Genomic DNA, 16920 nt, shown 5'->3' with positions numbered 1-16920 from the left:
TAATTAAATTACTTTTACTCTTCATTACTTTTATATGAGCAACTTTTTACTTTTAGTTGAGTCGTTTTTTAGAGTTTTACTGCTACTTGAGTAGAATTTCATTTAAAGTAACAGTCCCTCTACTTGAGTAGGATATTTCAGTACTTTTTCCACCCCTGCAAAGCACTCATTTTGACATCACACCTCCCTCCAAATATGTGTATCCAGGAAACACTGACAGAGAGGTATTATCATTATCCATAAAACCCTTCTGCCCTACAAAAAAGTAAGCCTACAGATTTAGTCTATACTCTGCTGTGCTAGAAAGTGATGAGGTAAAAATGAAGGGGGTAGAAGCCAGAGCCAGGGGGGGCTCCCCTGGGACAGGATGGGTGTGTGTGTGTCTGCGTGCCATAGACACTAATCTGGCCTTGTCCTGACGGGTTTCACCCCCGCCCCATGGGGTACCAACACCACCCACCCCCACACATCCCTCCTATCATCACATACCCTGTGATCCTTTGAACACCCCTTTCCCCGATCGGATCAGATTACCCAACCCTACATCCAATTTTACCCATAAGGCGGGTTACAAAATATCTGACCCTGGATCTGTGGTTAGGGGAGACTTCAACAAACCAGTCCTTCCCTCAACCCCTAAACACGTTTCTTTCCTCCACAAGCAACCATCACACCACCACAATTGGCACAATGCAATGAGAATATATTATATGTAGCATTACATATTCAATCACAAACAGCACGACCAGAAAGGACAGACCACAGCCATATATAGTAGTTACATGGCTCTGGGACAGATAACAGAGAAAGAGAGAACGAAAGAAAGAAAGACAAAAAAAGACAGCTGAAAACATTAAGTTCCGGATAGGCGTTAGGGCACAAACATCTGCCCTGGGAGGACAGACAGGGGGGTGTCCATCTGTCTATTTACAGGCTAGAGAGATTTCCTTAAATATCTAATCCACCTAATCCTTTCATCATGTGTATGGAGAGAGCATGTAGGGACAAGGTCTGTCCACATGGGGGAGCCAAACGAACCCTGCCTGGCTGCCAGTGAGTCGATGAGTTTGGTAAAGTGATGAGTATTTCCATTGTGATTTGTTTGCTACGAAACTCAGCAAAAAAAGAAACGTCCTCTTACTGTCAAATGCGTTTATTTTCAGCAAACTTAACATGTGTAAATATTTGTATGAACATAACAAGATTCAACAACTGAGACATAAACGGAACAAGTTCCACAGTCATGTGACTAACAGAAATGGAATAATGTGTCCCTGAATAAAGGGGGGGTCAAAATCAAAAGTAACAGTCAGTATCTGGTGTGGCCACCAGCTGCATTAAGTACTGCATTGCATCTCCTCATGGACTGAACCAGATTTGCCAGGTCTTGCTGTGAGATGTTACCCCACTCTTCCACAAAGGCACCTGCAAGTTCCCAGAGATTTCTGGGGGGAATGGCCCAGCCCTCACCCTCCGATCCAACAGGTCCCAGACGTGCTCAATGGGATTGAGATCTGGGCTCTTTACTGGCCATGGCAGAACACTGACATTCCTGTCTTGCAGGAAATCACGTACAAAACGAGCAGTATGGCTGGTGGCATAGTCATGCTGGAGGGTCATGTCAGGATGAGCCTGCATGAAGGGTACCACATTAGGGAGGAGGATGTCTTCCCTGTAACGCACAGCGTTGAGATTGCCTGCAATGACAACAAGCTCAGTCCAATGATGCTGTGACACACCGCCCCAGACCATGACGGACCTCCACCTCCAAATTGATCCCACTCTAGAGTACAGGCCTCGGTGTAACGCTCATTCCTTCGACGATAAACGCGAATCCGACCATCACCCCTGGTGAGACAAAACCGTGACTCGTCAGTGAAGAGCACTTTTTGCCAGTCCTGTCTGGTCCAGCGACGGTGGGTTTGTGCCTATAGGCGACATTGTTGCCAGTGATGTCTGGTGAGGACCTGCCTTACAACAGCCCTACAAGCCCTCAGTCCAGCCTCTCTCAGCCTATTGGGGACAGTCTGAGCACTGATGGAGGGATTGTGCGTTCCTGGTGTAACTCGGGCCATCCTGTATCTGTCCCGCATGTGTGATGTTTGGATGTACCGATCCAGTGCAGGTGTTGTTACACGTGGTTTGCCACTGCGAGGATGATCAGCTGTCCGTCCTGTCTCCCTGTAGTGCTGTTTTAGGAGTCTCACAGTACGGACATTGCAATTTATTGTCCTGGCCACATCTGCAGTCTTCATGCCTCCTTGCAGCATGCCTAAGGCACGTTCACGCAGATGAGCAGGGACCCTGGGCATCTTTCTTTTGGTGTTTTTCAGAGTCAGTAGAAAGGCCTCTTTAGTGTCCTAAGTTTTCATAACTGTGACCTTAATTGCCTACTGTCTGTAAGCTGTTAGTGTCTTAACGACCGTTCCACAGGTGCGTGTTCATTAATTGCTCATGGTTCATTGAACAAGCATGGGAAACAGTGTTTAAACCATTTACAATGAAGATCTGTGAAGTTATTAGGATTATTCCGAATTATCTTTGAGTTTACATGTGTGTACACAAGCACACATGCATGCTTGTGGGCACACACACACAGACACACACACACACACACACACACACACACACACACACACACACACACACACACACACACACACACACACACAGAGAGATGAGCACTTCATCTAATTTACACCTCAGTTTATCAGACACACTAATCAAAAGTGACCCATTGCATAAACATAGCATAAACTTTGTCTAAACCAAGGGAAATGAACAATGCCATGTATACCACCATTTAGGCAGCACTTTACAAAAATGTCCACAGACTATGCACACTGACTTTATGCCAATCCACAATTCTCTACCCACTCAGACACAACCTACACTGTTGCTAAAATGATTATTGATTCGATTTATTACTCCATTACAATGCTGTCCATTGATTATTGATTGCCATTACCATTAGTATTTATCGATTTATCCTGCAACTGGTCACTATTTCTCCAGTTTACACGTATATATTAGCTTTAGTATATTGCCATAACTGTTTATATACAGTGCCTTCGGAAAGTATTCAGACCCCTTGACTTTTTCAACATTTTGTTTCATTACAGACTAATTCTAAAATGGATTCAATAAAAACAATTCCTCAGCAATCTACATACAATACCCCATACTGACAAAGTTAAAACTGTATTTTTTAAGTTTTAGTAAAATTATTACACATAAAATACAGAAATACCTTATTTACATAAGTATTCAGCCCATTTACTATGAGACTTTAAATTGAGCTCAGGTGCATCCTGTATCCATTGATCATCCTTGAGATGTTTCTACTTGATGGGAGTCCACCTGTGGTAAATTCAATTGATTGGACATGATTTGGAAAGGCACACACCTGTTCATATAAAGTCCCACAGTTGACAGTGGGTGTCAGAGCAAAAACCAAGTAATGAGGACAAATTAATTATTCGTAGGGCTCCGAGACAGGATTGTGTCGAGGCACAGATCTAGGGAAGGGTACCAAATCATTTATGCAGCATTGAAGGTCCCCAAGAACACAGTGGAGATGTTTGGAACCACCAAGACTCTTCCTAGAGCTGGCCACCCTGCCAAATGAGCACTCAGGGAGGTGACCAAGAACCTGATGGTCACTCTGACAGAGCTCTATAGTTCCTCTGTGGAGATGGTATAACCTTCCAGAAGGACAACCGTCTCTGCAGCACTCTACCCATCAGACCTTTATGGTAGAGTGGCACGACGGAAGCCACTCTTCAGTAAAAGGCAAATGACAGCCCGCTTGGAGTTTGCTAAAATGCACCTAAAGACTCTCAGACCGTGAGAAACAAGATTCTCTGGTCTGATGAAACCAAGATTGAACTCTTTGGCCTAAATGCCAAGTGTCACATCTGGAGGAAATCTGCCACCATCCCTACGGTTAAGCGTGGTGCCAGCATCGTGCTGTGGGGATGTTTATCAGCGGCAGGAACTGGGAGACTAGTCAGGATCGAGGCAAAGATGAACGGAGCAAAGTAGAGAGAGATCCTTAATAAAAACCTGCTCCAGAGCACTCAGGACCTCAGACTGGGGCGAAGGGTCACCCTCTAACAGGACATTAACCCCAAGCACACATCGAAGACATTGCAGGAGTGGCTTCGGGACAAGTCTGTGAATGTCCTTGAGTGGCCAGCCAGAGCCTGGACTTGAACCCATTTGAACATCTCTGGAGAGTCCTGAAAATAGCTTTGCAGCAACACTCCCCATCCAACCTGACAAAACTTGAGAGAATCTGCAGAGAAGAATGGGAGAAACTCCCCAAATACAGGTGTGCCAAGCTTGTAGCGAATAATCGATGCTGTAATCGCTGCCAAAGGTGCTTCACAAAGTACTGAGTAAAGGTTCTGAATAATTATGTAAACAGGATATTTAACTTTTAAATGTTGAATAAATTAGAAAACATTTCTAAAAACCTGTTTTTTCTTTGTCATTATGGGATATTGTGTAGATTGATGAGGTGAAAAAAAATATTGAATCAATTTTAGAATAAGGCTGTCACTTAACAAAATGTGGAAAAAGTCAAGGGGTCTGAATACTTTCCGTAGGCACTGTATTCCTGCTACCAGTCACTTTTCTGCCCTGTTTACATGTATATTCTATTACCAGTCACTTTTATGTACAAACTCACCTCAAGCACTCCAGTACCCCTGCACATTGAATAAGGTACTGGCACTGACCTGTATATACTTGCATTCTTGCGTATCTTTAACTCACATCGCGTTGTTCTTGTGTGTTTTTTAATTTTTTTTATTATATTATTATTAGCACTTCATTGTTGCGAAAGAATTTAACTGTACTGTTTTACACCTGTCATATCCTGTGTACATGGCGAATAAACATTGAAACTTGAAACTAATTTAAATGGAGACGTCCCAACCCTGTAAAACAGAATGGATTTGGACCTAACTCCCTACTCGAAACTATGACAGAGATGTAAAACTACACGAGACTGATCTAAAGTGAGTGTCCTATAAAGTACTGGTGCTCTGGGAAGCTGTAATGATTGAATCAGCAAATCAACTATGACTGTACCAGGACAGACCGTCCCCGGGAGGAAAGAAGAGACATGACTTTTGTTATGTGAATGTGAGCGTAAATAAAGATTTTTTTCCCTCAAATTCAAATTGCATTAGGTTACGTTGTATGGAAGTGTGTATACACTGAGTTCTCAAAACATTAGGAACACCTTCCTAATATTGAGTTGCACCCCCTTTTGCTCTCAGAATAGCCTTAATTCGTCGGGCATGGACTCTCAAAGGTCTAGACAGCATTCCACAGGGATGCTGGCCAATGTTGAATCCAATGCTTGACACAGTTGTGTCAAGTTGGCTGGTAGTGGATCTCTACTCCAAATATCTTTTTCCATCTCATCCCACACATGCTCGATTGGATTGAGATCTGGTGACTGGACAGGCCACTGCATTAAGCTGAATTCACTGTCATGTCCGTAGAACCATTCCTGCACTATCCTAGCCTTTTGGCATGGGGCATTATCGTGCTGAAAAAAATCAATTTGCAGATACACTGCTGCCATGAAGGGATGCACCTGATTGGTAATGATGTTCATACATGTATATATTGTGGCATTCAAACGTTGCTCCACTTTTATCAAGGGGTCGAATGTGTGCCATGAAAACACACCCCGCACCAGCACACCACCAGCACCAGCTTGCAGTGTCGACACGATGCATGATGGATGCATGGACTCATGTGGTTTTCTCCAAACAGCAGGAACCGGGATTCATCAGACCAGGCAATGTAATTCCCATTCTCCAGCGTCCAATGTTTTCGTTCCTTAGCCCACTGCAACCACAGTTATATATGTAAGGTTGTCGACTGCCATACCCCATTTGTGTCAAGGTACAACGAGTTGTGCATTCTTTCATGGGTCTATGGGCACCAATGTTGTACTGGACTGTCGGTTGACTAAGTGTAGCCCGTCAGTTGCTCTGCACAATTCCTGTCCTCTTTCATCAATGAACCATTTTCGACCACTGGCTTGCCGTCGGATGTATGTCCTTTGAGTGGTGGACCATTCATGTTACACAAGGGAAACTGTTGAGCATGAAAAACCCAGCAGCGTTTTAGTTCTTGACACACTAGAGCCAATGCGCCTGGCACCTACTAACATACCCCGTTCAAAGGCACTTAAATATTTTGTCTTGCCCATTCACAATCTGAATGGCACACATACACAATCCATGTCTCAGTTGTCATAAGGCTTAAAAATCCTTCTTTAACCTGTCTCCTCCCCTTCATCTACACTGATTGAAGTGGATTTAACAGGTGACATCAATAAGGGATCATAGCTTTCACCTGGATTTACCTGGTCAGTCTATGGTCATGGAAAGAGCATGTTTTGTACACTCAGTGTATGTTAGGGTAGAGTGTTGACAAGCAAGACAGCACTACTTTGAATCGCTCCTCTCTTTTCTTAATTCCTCTCCTCCAAAGTATTGTATTGTCCTGTGTACAGTAATTCATTAGCAAAGCAGCCTTTGACCAGAAAAGCCTCATCATGTCTACCAGTCTCTCTCTCTGCGTGTGTGTGTGTGTGTGTGTGTGTGTGTCCATGTGTGTGTGCCATCACATCTACCAGTCTGTCTGTGTTAATCCTTACAGAGAACAGACCTACATTCTGTTACACAACATTAATCCTCTCTGAGCTTAGGCCCACCCCTCACACTGCTATACACACACACACACACACACACACACACACACACACACACACACACACACACACACACACACACACACACACACACACACATGTAAACACACACACACAGACACTCACACTAAATAACACTGCTACCAATATCTCTCAAAAAAATGCAGGATATACTTCTTGTTTTTTACCCTGCTGTCTGCAGTCAAATTATGGCAAAACTAGGTAACAAAAGAGCATGTTATTTGTACAGTTGAAGTCGGAAGTTAACATACACCTTAGCCAAATACATTTAAACTCAGTTTTTCACAATTCCTAACATTTAATCCTTGTAAAAATTCCCTCCTGACAGAGCTGGTGTAACTGAGTCAGGTTTGTAGGCCTCCTTGCTCGCACAGGCTTTTTCAGTTCTGTCCACAAATGTTCTATTGGATTGAGGTCAGGGCTTTGTGATGGCCACTCCAATATTTTGACTTTGTTCTCCTTAAGCCATTTTGCCACAACTTTGGAAGTATGCTTGGGGTCATTGTCCATTTGGAAGACCCATTTGAGACCAAGCTTTAACTTCCTGACTGATGTCTTGAGACGTTGCTTCAATATATCCACATAATTTTCTTTCCTCATGATGCTATCTGTTTTGTGAAGTGCACCAGTCCCTCCTGCAGCAAAGCACCCCCACAACATGATGCTGCGACCCCTGTGCTTCACAGTTGGGATAGTGTTCTTCGGCTTGCAAGCATCCCCCTTTCTCCTCCAAACATAACGATGGTCATTATGGCCAAACAGTTCTATTTTGTTTCATCAGACCAGAGGACATTTCTCCAAAAAGTACAATATTTGTCCCCATGTGCAGTTGCAAACCGTAGTCCGGCTTTTTTATGGCGGTTTTGGAGCAGTGGCTCCTTCCTTGCTGAGCGGCCTTTCAGCTTATGTCGATATAGAACTCGTTTTACTGTGGATATAGATACTTTTGTACCTGTTCCCTCCAGCATCTTCACAGGGTCGTTTGCTGTTGTTCCGGGATTGATTTGCACATTTCGCACCAAAGTACGTTCATCTTTTGGAGACAGAACGCATCTCCTTCCTGAGCGGTACGAAGGGTGTGTGGTCCCATGGTGTTTATACTTGCATACTATTGTTTGTACAGATGAACGTGGTACCTTCAGGCGTTTGGAAATTGCTCCCAAGGATGAACCGGACTTGTGGAGGTCTACATTTTGTTTTCCTGAGGTCTTGGCTGATTTCTTTTGATTTTTGTCAAGCAAAGAGGCACTGAGTTTGAAGGTAGGCCTTGAAATACATCCACAGGTACACCTCCAATTGACTCAAATTATGTCAATTAGCCTATCAGAAGCTTCTAAAGCCATGACATCATTTTCTGGAATTTTCCAAGCTGTTTAAAGGCACAGTCAACTTAGTGTATGTAAACTTCTGACCCACTGGAATTGTGATACAATGAATTATAAGTGAAATAATCTGTCTGTAAACAATTGTTGGAAAAATGACTTGTGTCATGCACAAAGTAGATGTCCTAACCGACTTGCCAAAACTATAGTTTGTTAACAAGAAATTTGTGGAGTGGTTGAAAAACGAGTTTTAATGACTCCTACCTAAGTGTATGTAAACTTCCAACTTCAACTGTATATATATAGTTTCCCCCTTGGAGGACCAACCTTTCTTGTGTGGAATTTGTTGTTAAAATTGAACCAGGACACTGATGACTTGCAGCTAGGGTGGGACTTGAATCGACAGCACTCTTTAATCTGCAGATAAGGTATGGTTGACCCCTTAACATGTGTGGTCAAATACTTCTGTTCAGAATGGCTCCCTGCTCATGCATGTTTTCCTCTACCCTTCTGTCGCCAGACCATGGGATCCAAAGAAACCTGTTTTGACACATATATAAGATCATAGGGCATAAATACATGACACCCATCTTTTTGTGTTGAAACAATATTATTTTTACTGTGTTCTGTTTTCAAATACTGTAGTAAAATGTAAATCACAATTTGTACACAACTGTGAATTCAGAGGATGATGTGACAAAACAAGCAATGTATAGTTTAGAGAATCATTCTACCATCTAAACTGCTGTGAAGTATATTTTAATAACAAAAAATGTTGTATTTTCAGCTTTTTAAATCTGGTGTACAAAATCAAAAGTAAAAGATACAAAAACTCAACTTAAGAACGGGAAGCATTGAAATAGTGCACATGGAACAGATCTTGCGCTTCTTAGACTTGCTTTCAATGAAAACGACAAATCTATAACGCATATTTCTATGTGAATTTGGTCGGGTCGCCATAAAAAGTTACATATTGCAGCTTTCAAAATGGAGCATGAAATAAGGAGACTACCCCTAGGTGTAGTACACTCATTGACCATGCTGTTTGTTGTTCTCTATTCAAAAACAGACGGAGAGGACCCTCAGGGAGGCACACACTCTGGAAGAGAGCCCATTATCTGGTGGACACACACACACACACAGTATACACACACACACACACACACACACATACACAGTATATACACACACAAAAACATACACAGTATACATACACATGCCAGGCAAATACACGCACATCTACATCCACACTCACGTTGCATACACACATGCACATACACAACGAAGCACGTGAGATATTTATAGCTCTGATGAAGCTAAATACACTGGAGTGCTAGACAGTATCGGACAAGGGGCACACACACATACACACACACACACACACACACACACACACACACACACACACACACACACACACACACATGAGAGACACTAATGGACACACGGATGGATAGATGGATGGACAGACGAATAGACGGACAGTCAAACACACTACGCACACATGGGGTCTACATAAAACATAGAAATACATGACAAAGTATAGAACAGTTATAAACAAGAACAACGTAAGATATTACATTACATTCAACATAAAAAATTTATAAGAATGATATTAAGCTATATGAATGACACCAAGAGACAACAAAAATACTATTTACACACTATTCATATATACATATTGATATTCTTATAAACAGGATAGTTAAAATAAAGCGTGAATAAGAATTTGTTCTTAACCGACTTGCCTAGTTAAATAAAAAATTTAAATAGATCTTAAGAAAGAGGAGAGGCGCTGTGATACAATATGTTTGTTTTCTTTCTGTTTTTTTTAAGCTAAACTTGCGTTTTGCCTGAGTAAGTAAGCTCTGGTAGGACACAAACATATTACCATTCACATATTCAGAATTACTTGCCCGCAATCTGACATTCACAAATACCCTGACCCAAACTCATAATCACACTGATGGGGTGACACAAAACAGATGCTACTCCATAACTTAAACATCAACTGCTGCATGCACAGCACACTGATGATGTCACAATGGTTGACCTTAGCCGAGTAAACAAATGCGAGCATCTCCCCCAAGAGAGCAGCGACCTGATGTCATAATCCCCCACGTTGTAAACAAGCAGCATTGCGCCCAAAAACAGCACCAGGTCAAACTCAGTTTAGACCGGGATTGAGTTAATTGGGTCGTGTCTCAATTGGCACTCTTTTCATTCCATAGTGCACCACTTCTGACCAGGGCCACTAGGGTGAATTTATCTTATCTCTTTCAATACAGTACCTACCTACTGTACACATTTCATAATGTCTAGTCAGAAAGACAGAATTGGAAAGAGTTTAAGGAGCACTTAATTAACTGAATAGGGTGCTTTTACACAACACCAGCTACAAAAACAGAGTCACGGGTTGAGAGGGAGTGACGTTTTTTAAGGGGGTGTGGATGTTTGTGTGTGTGTGTGTGTCTGCCTGCCAGTGCCTATATATGCATGTGTCTATTTGAGAGAGAGTGTGTATGCACATTTGTGTGTGTGTGTGTGTGTGTGTGTGTGTGTGTGTGTGTGTGTGTGTGTGTGTGTGTGTGTGTGTGTGCGTCAGGGGATATTCCTTCTCACACTCACCTACAGTCCAAAGGGATAACGAAGATAACTCATATTACATTCATTACATAATTCCCATTCCATCAGTGAGAGAGTAGAGAGAGAGAGAGAGAGCGAGAGATCTCTGCTTTGAGAGGGGCATCATATAACACAGACATTCCACACACACACACACACACACACACACACACACACACACACACACACACACACACACACACACACACACACACACACACACGCACGTCTCTCTGGACATTCTACTTAGAGAAAGAGACAGATATTTCTAACCTACTATCCAGATCTCTATAGGCCGTTAAAGGACCAATAATCTAAATGTATCCAGAGACTTTCATTCCTCCATCCCCTCCTCCCTAACAAACCCTCCCTCCATTCCATTTCAGTCACACTCTTGGTCTGTCCATCATTTTCTCCGTCACTTTCTTTCCTTCTCCTCTTTCTCTCTGCAGTTAAGTCACTGTCTAATATCTTCCCTTCCTCCCTCCAGTCCAGTCCTACACTCTTGATCTGTCCATCATTTTCTCTGTCTCTCACTCTTCCCCCTTTCTGTCTGTCTTCCCCCTCTCTCCTCTTCTGTTGAGCACTAATAACACTCCCTTCCACTGTCTGGCCTTAGATTACAGTGAGGAAGTAGGAATTGCCTGCAATGTATTTGTGTTGCAGTTTATGTTATGTATATCATTTCTAAGTAGCTATGTCAATGATTTACAAACCATCAATACATATTTTTTTCTCACGCGCACATGCGCACGCACGCACACACACACACACACACACACACACACACACACACACACACACACACACACACACACACACACACACACACACACACACACACACACACACACACACACACACACACACACACACACACATTCCCCATCCCTCACTTATCCACATCCCCATTCTATCCTCAAAAAAGTAACTCCAGGCTGGGTTCACTATACTGGATAAGTAAGTAAGGGGTCATGTATTGGAGATGCACAACAGTCACTTTTCTTCAAACTCCTCCACAGAGCCCATTAGTTCATATGAGTGGTCAGCACAGGAGGATATGAGAGGAGATAACAGCAGACGAGAGGAGGCATAAGGCTTTTATACTGAGTGGACCGGGGATGGGGCCACTGTAACCCACACACACTCACTTAGTCACACACGGACGGACAGACACACGCATACAAACACATACACACAGACAAGTGCTCTCTCTCTCTCTCTTTCTCTCTCTCACTCACTCACCCATACACACACGCACGAGCACACACACACACACACACACACACACACACACACACACACACACACACACACACACACACACACACACACACACACACACACACACACACACACACACACACAATGGTACTGGAGTAACCTCTTTCTCTCAATGATGATAATAAAAAACAATAATATTAAAATAATACAAAGAAAAAATAAACAATAATAACAAATACAAAAAAAACTCAAAAACCTCTCTCTCTCACACACGGATAATGGTAGTGGAGGAACTCTCCAAATGCAGATTTGGATTTACAATAAATTAGGTACCGTAAATATACAGCTCTCATGCGTGCTTGTTAGTCTGTCTTTTTGTTTGTTTGCTTGTTTCTGTCTTCCTTTCTTTTTTTGTTAGTAGGCTATGTAGGGGAGACCAGGGTTGGTTGTCATACTTCTTAACTCTTGTGTGTATTTCTCAGCACCAGTATATCTTACAAGACATTTCAATATTAGGATAAAGACCAAGGTCTTGGGTTGAAATGGGGGCCCTTTTTAATTCTCATATCTTATTCCAAAATGGAGTTATAAGCCATCAAACACACTTTGTGACAACCAGCCCGATCGCGGGGTTGGTTGTCACAGTATGGCGTTGGTTGTCACGAAGTTTGCTAGTAACCTGTTCCTTTTGTAACAGGAAATTAAGCAATATATAGTTTTAGAAGTAGCAAAGCCTTTCTTTGATAGAACGATATTCCCCCATAATTCTGCATTTTATGCCTTGATAAAAACATATGACATTTTGAGTAAATGTGTGTGTGTGTGTGTATGCGTGTTACAAGCATAAAAGAGCTTGGGATTGATTGTATACTGGCAGTGGCATACTGTTGAATACTGAACAATATGGTTACAATGGGTTGGATTGTGAAAAGGGCATTTCCAAATAAAAGGACACATGAGCACTAACATAGGAACACATCAAATGTGGTGTAAAATGAAAGCTAAGAGTCTAAGCTATATATACACTACCGTTCAAAAGTTTGGGCTCACTTAGAAATGTCCTTGTTTTTGAAAGAAAAGCACATTTTTTGTCAATTAAAATAACATCAAATTGATCAGAAATACAGTGTAGACATTGTTAATGTTGTAAATGACTATTGTAGCTGGAAACGGCAGATTTTTTATGGAATATCTAAATAGGCGTACATAGGCCCGTTATCAGCAACCATCACTCCTGTGTTCCAATGGCACGTTGTGTTAGCTAATCCAAGTTTATCATTTTAAAAGGCTAATTGTTCATTAGAAGGCCAGCATCCCGGAGTCGCCTCTTCACTGTTGACGTTGAGACTGGTGTTTTGCGGGTACTATTCAATGACGCTGCCAGTTGAGGACTTGTGAGGCGTCTCTTTCTCAAACTAGACACTCTAATGTACTTGTCCTCTTGCTCTGTTGTGCACCGGGGCCTCCCACTCCTCTTTCTATTCTGGTTAGAGCCAGTTTGCGCTGTTCTGTGAAGGGAGTAGTACACAGCGTTGTACGAGATCTTCAGTTTCTTGGCAATTTCTTGCATGGTATAGACTTCAGTTCTCAGAACAAGAATAGACTGACGAGTTTCAGAAGAAAGTGCTTTGTTTCTGGCCATTTTGAGCCTGTAATCAAACCCACAAATGCTGATACTCCAGATACTCAAATAGTCTAAAGAAGGCCAGTTGTATTGCTTCTTTAATCAGAACAACAGTTTTCAGCTGCTAACATAATTGCAAAAGGGTTTTCTAATGATCAATTAGCCTTTTAAAAGGTGCAACTGGAACATTGGAACACAACGTGCCATTGGAACACAGAAGTGATGGTTGCTGATAATGGGCCTCTGTACGCCTATGTAGATATTCCAATCAGCCGTTTCCAGCTACAATAGTCATTTACAACATTAACAATGTCTACAGTGTATTTCTGATCAATTTGATGTTATTTTAATGGACGAAAAATTGAAATTTCTAAGTGACCCCAAACTTTTGAACGGTAGTGTACAGTAGTTTTTAATTTAGGCAAATATAAAATGTTTTATATATTTCCATCCTAACAATTAGGAATAAGCAAAGGCTTTGATTTTTGGTCAAACAGATGGAAAAGGGGTCTTAGAAAAAAAGAGTATATATAGAGTATAGTTCAGTACAATAAAATACAGTATAGTACAGAGGACTAGAGTTCAGTGCAGTATAGCACTCTAGAGTAGGGTACAGTATAATTTACTGTATTGTATTGAGCAAACATGTTCATCACAGTAAAAGCATTCAGCCGTCCAAAGCCCAGCCAAGAACAGGAAATCCTGAAGTCCATGCCTCTGTTACAATGTGGCTTTGAAAGACAATGCATCTCACTCCCTGAGTACATGGTTTCTCCATTAAGTCTCACAGAATATTCCTTTACACTATGACACAATTATCCACCTCTCCCACACAAACAGACACACACACACACACACACACACACACACACACACACACACACACACACACACACACACATCTACCAGTGGAAGCTGGTGGAGGGAGAAACAATGAGCCCATCCTTCCCATTTCTCCACCAGGCTCCACTGCCACACACACTGAACCCCCCACACACACTGTCTCTCTATCTCTAAGAAAGTGCACTGTCTCTCTTTCACACAAACTTCTTTGACTACTAAGAATAAAGTAACTCTCCCTCTCTCACACAGACACATACACACTTGCTATGAATACAAAGTCTCGCTTCAGCAGTTTTTCTAAAAATACACAGCTACTCTCTTTCTCCAACAAGAATGATGCCTCTCCCTCATACATTCAAGCCCAGAATGCACGCTGTTCCACTTCAATGTATTTCTCTCACACTGTGTGTGGCTCTCTAACCAGCTAAATATTATACTCCAAACATGCACACACGCACACAAACACACACACACACACTGTTGCTCTGTGACTGAGTGCCCAGAGGCTATCATGGGAACTAATATGAATATTGATGATAGAGCTGGTGTGTGTGTGTTTGTGACATAATGAGTGTATGCAGTGATGTGTGGAGATAAATGTGTGCATTTGCATTAAAGCTCTACTTTGTGTGTAAATCGTATTCTGTTATTTATTTCTGTGAGAATTTTGCATGTGTGTGAGTGTGACATCCCTCTCTTTACCTGGGCCATGTCTTCAGCAAGACTCCAGCTGGCTCCTAGTCCATAGCATGGCACTGAATCGCCAGAATTCTCTTCCTCAAACACACTCCTCCAGCACGAAGCAGACACCAGGATACACCCTCGCACACACACTCCTCCGTCCCGCCGTGACCAGCATGATCCCTTGTTCCCCCCTCCCCTCCTCCCTTTCCTGTGACAGCAAAGCCGCCAACGTCCACTGAATAGCTCGTTCTTTGATGTAGTAGATCTATCTAGTCCTCTTCTCTTCTATCACTCCTTCCTTCACTCTCTCTCAAAAGGAATGTGTGTATATTCCTTGTCTCTTTTCTCCACGCCCGACAGAGAATAAGGACCTTGACTATTTTTCTCTCCACACTCTTTTCAACCTCCCACTCTGTCGTTGAGCTGGGCTCACAGACCGATCCCTCTGTGCCTCTCCTCTCTCTCTCTATCTCAACTCAGCCGCTCCTCCTCCTTCCCATTTCTCCCCTCCCCCTTCCTCTCTCCCTCACAGTACACCAATGACTGTACACACACACAGAATTAGAGCGAGAGAGAGCGAAAGAGGATCAGAGGGATAGTAAGGAGGCAACCATGTGACCTAGTAGAGTTGTGTAGTAGGATTCTACCTACCAGCTGTCAGGCTCATTCCTCCGTAGGCAGACTAGCTGCTTCATCCTTCTCCATTGACAGCAGCCCTGTGTCCCTATAGAGTACCACAGTATGAGTCATAATACCCATAAAACCTAGCGGTCAAACTGGGAAATGGTTCCAATCATTTTTCCACCGTTCATTTTCCCATAGGGGATTTGAGAAAACCTTCAATTAAGGGCTGTGTTTCGTGTAGGCTTGCCCTGGCGTGACATTTTGATAACCATGTAAATCTCTCTAGGACAAGGTGACTTTTATCAATATATTGGCCTGTTTTACACACCAAAAATGAAATGCTAATTAGCTACAAATGTGGCTATCATAAAGAATTACAAAGAATTACATGATGATCTGGACGAGACTGATGAATCGAGACAAAGGTAATAATCTGGATTAACTATCTAATGTTAGCTAAATGTAGTAGTGACGAACTTGGCTACATTTCTTTAAATGGACAATTATGTGAACTGTCTTGTGCAAGTTTTAAATTGACACAATACCTGTTAGCAAACGTGTCAGCTAGAGATGACGTGCAGAAGCCTGCAGGGATTTGTGGTTTTGCACGTCTACTTTGATGCTAATTATTATTTTCAAATCTGAGAGTAAAAAGAGCCAAATATATTGATAAAAGTCACCTTGTCCGAGAGAGATTTACATGGTTATCAAAATGTCACGCCAGGGTAAGCCTAAACGAAAAACAGCCCTTATTTGAAGTGTTTCTAAAATCCCCTATGGGAAAAATGAATGGTGGAAAAAATATTGGAACCATTTCCCTGTTTGACTGCTAGGTTTTATGGGTATTATGACACCTCCACTGTGGGGCTCTATTATAGCACTATTGGCTGACATGTCTTCTGCCTTGAAAGCAGGGGATCTTTGAATTTGCAGTCTTAATTCACAATGTGACCTTATATTGTGAACATAGGGCTATTGATATGCAGATGTGTATTTGTATCTTGTTTGTCACCGTGGTTGAGAAATTATGGGCTAGTTCATTTGTAATAACATATTAAGGAAATACATTGTAACATTCCTAACAGCAGGTATTAAAGAGAATTACACACACACACACACACACACACACACACACACACACACACACACACACACACACACACACACACACACACACACACACACAACACACAACACACAACACAAAACACACA

At 42.2% G+C, this 16920-nt stretch overlaps 1 protein-coding gene across 1 annotated transcript in view; it reads right to left on the bottom strand.

Moving 5' to 3' along the window:
• The window catches only part of arhgap23b (Rho GTPase activating protein 23b), an 81710-nt gene extending 66163 nt beyond the window's left edge, over window positions 1-15547 (bottom strand). Inside the window, exon 1 of the mRNA XM_014158679.2 lies at window positions 15101-15547. Coding sequence (XP_014014154.2) covers window positions 15101-15109 — 9 coding nt within the window. The 5' untranslated portion in view covers window positions 15110-15547. The remainder of the gene's footprint in view (window positions 1-15100) is intronic.
• Between the last annotated feature and the right edge of the window lie 1373 nt (window positions 15548-16920).

Source organism: Salmo salar, chromosome ssa19, assembly GCF_905237065.1.
Source record: "Salmo salar chromosome ssa19, Ssal_v3.1, whole genome shotgun sequence".
In the NCBI taxonomy this organism is placed as follows: domain Eukaryota; kingdom Metazoa; phylum Chordata; class Actinopteri; order Salmoniformes; family Salmonidae; genus Salmo; species Salmo salar.
Note: the sequence above shows the minus strand (reverse complement) of the source record. Positions and strands in the feature narration are given on the sequence as shown.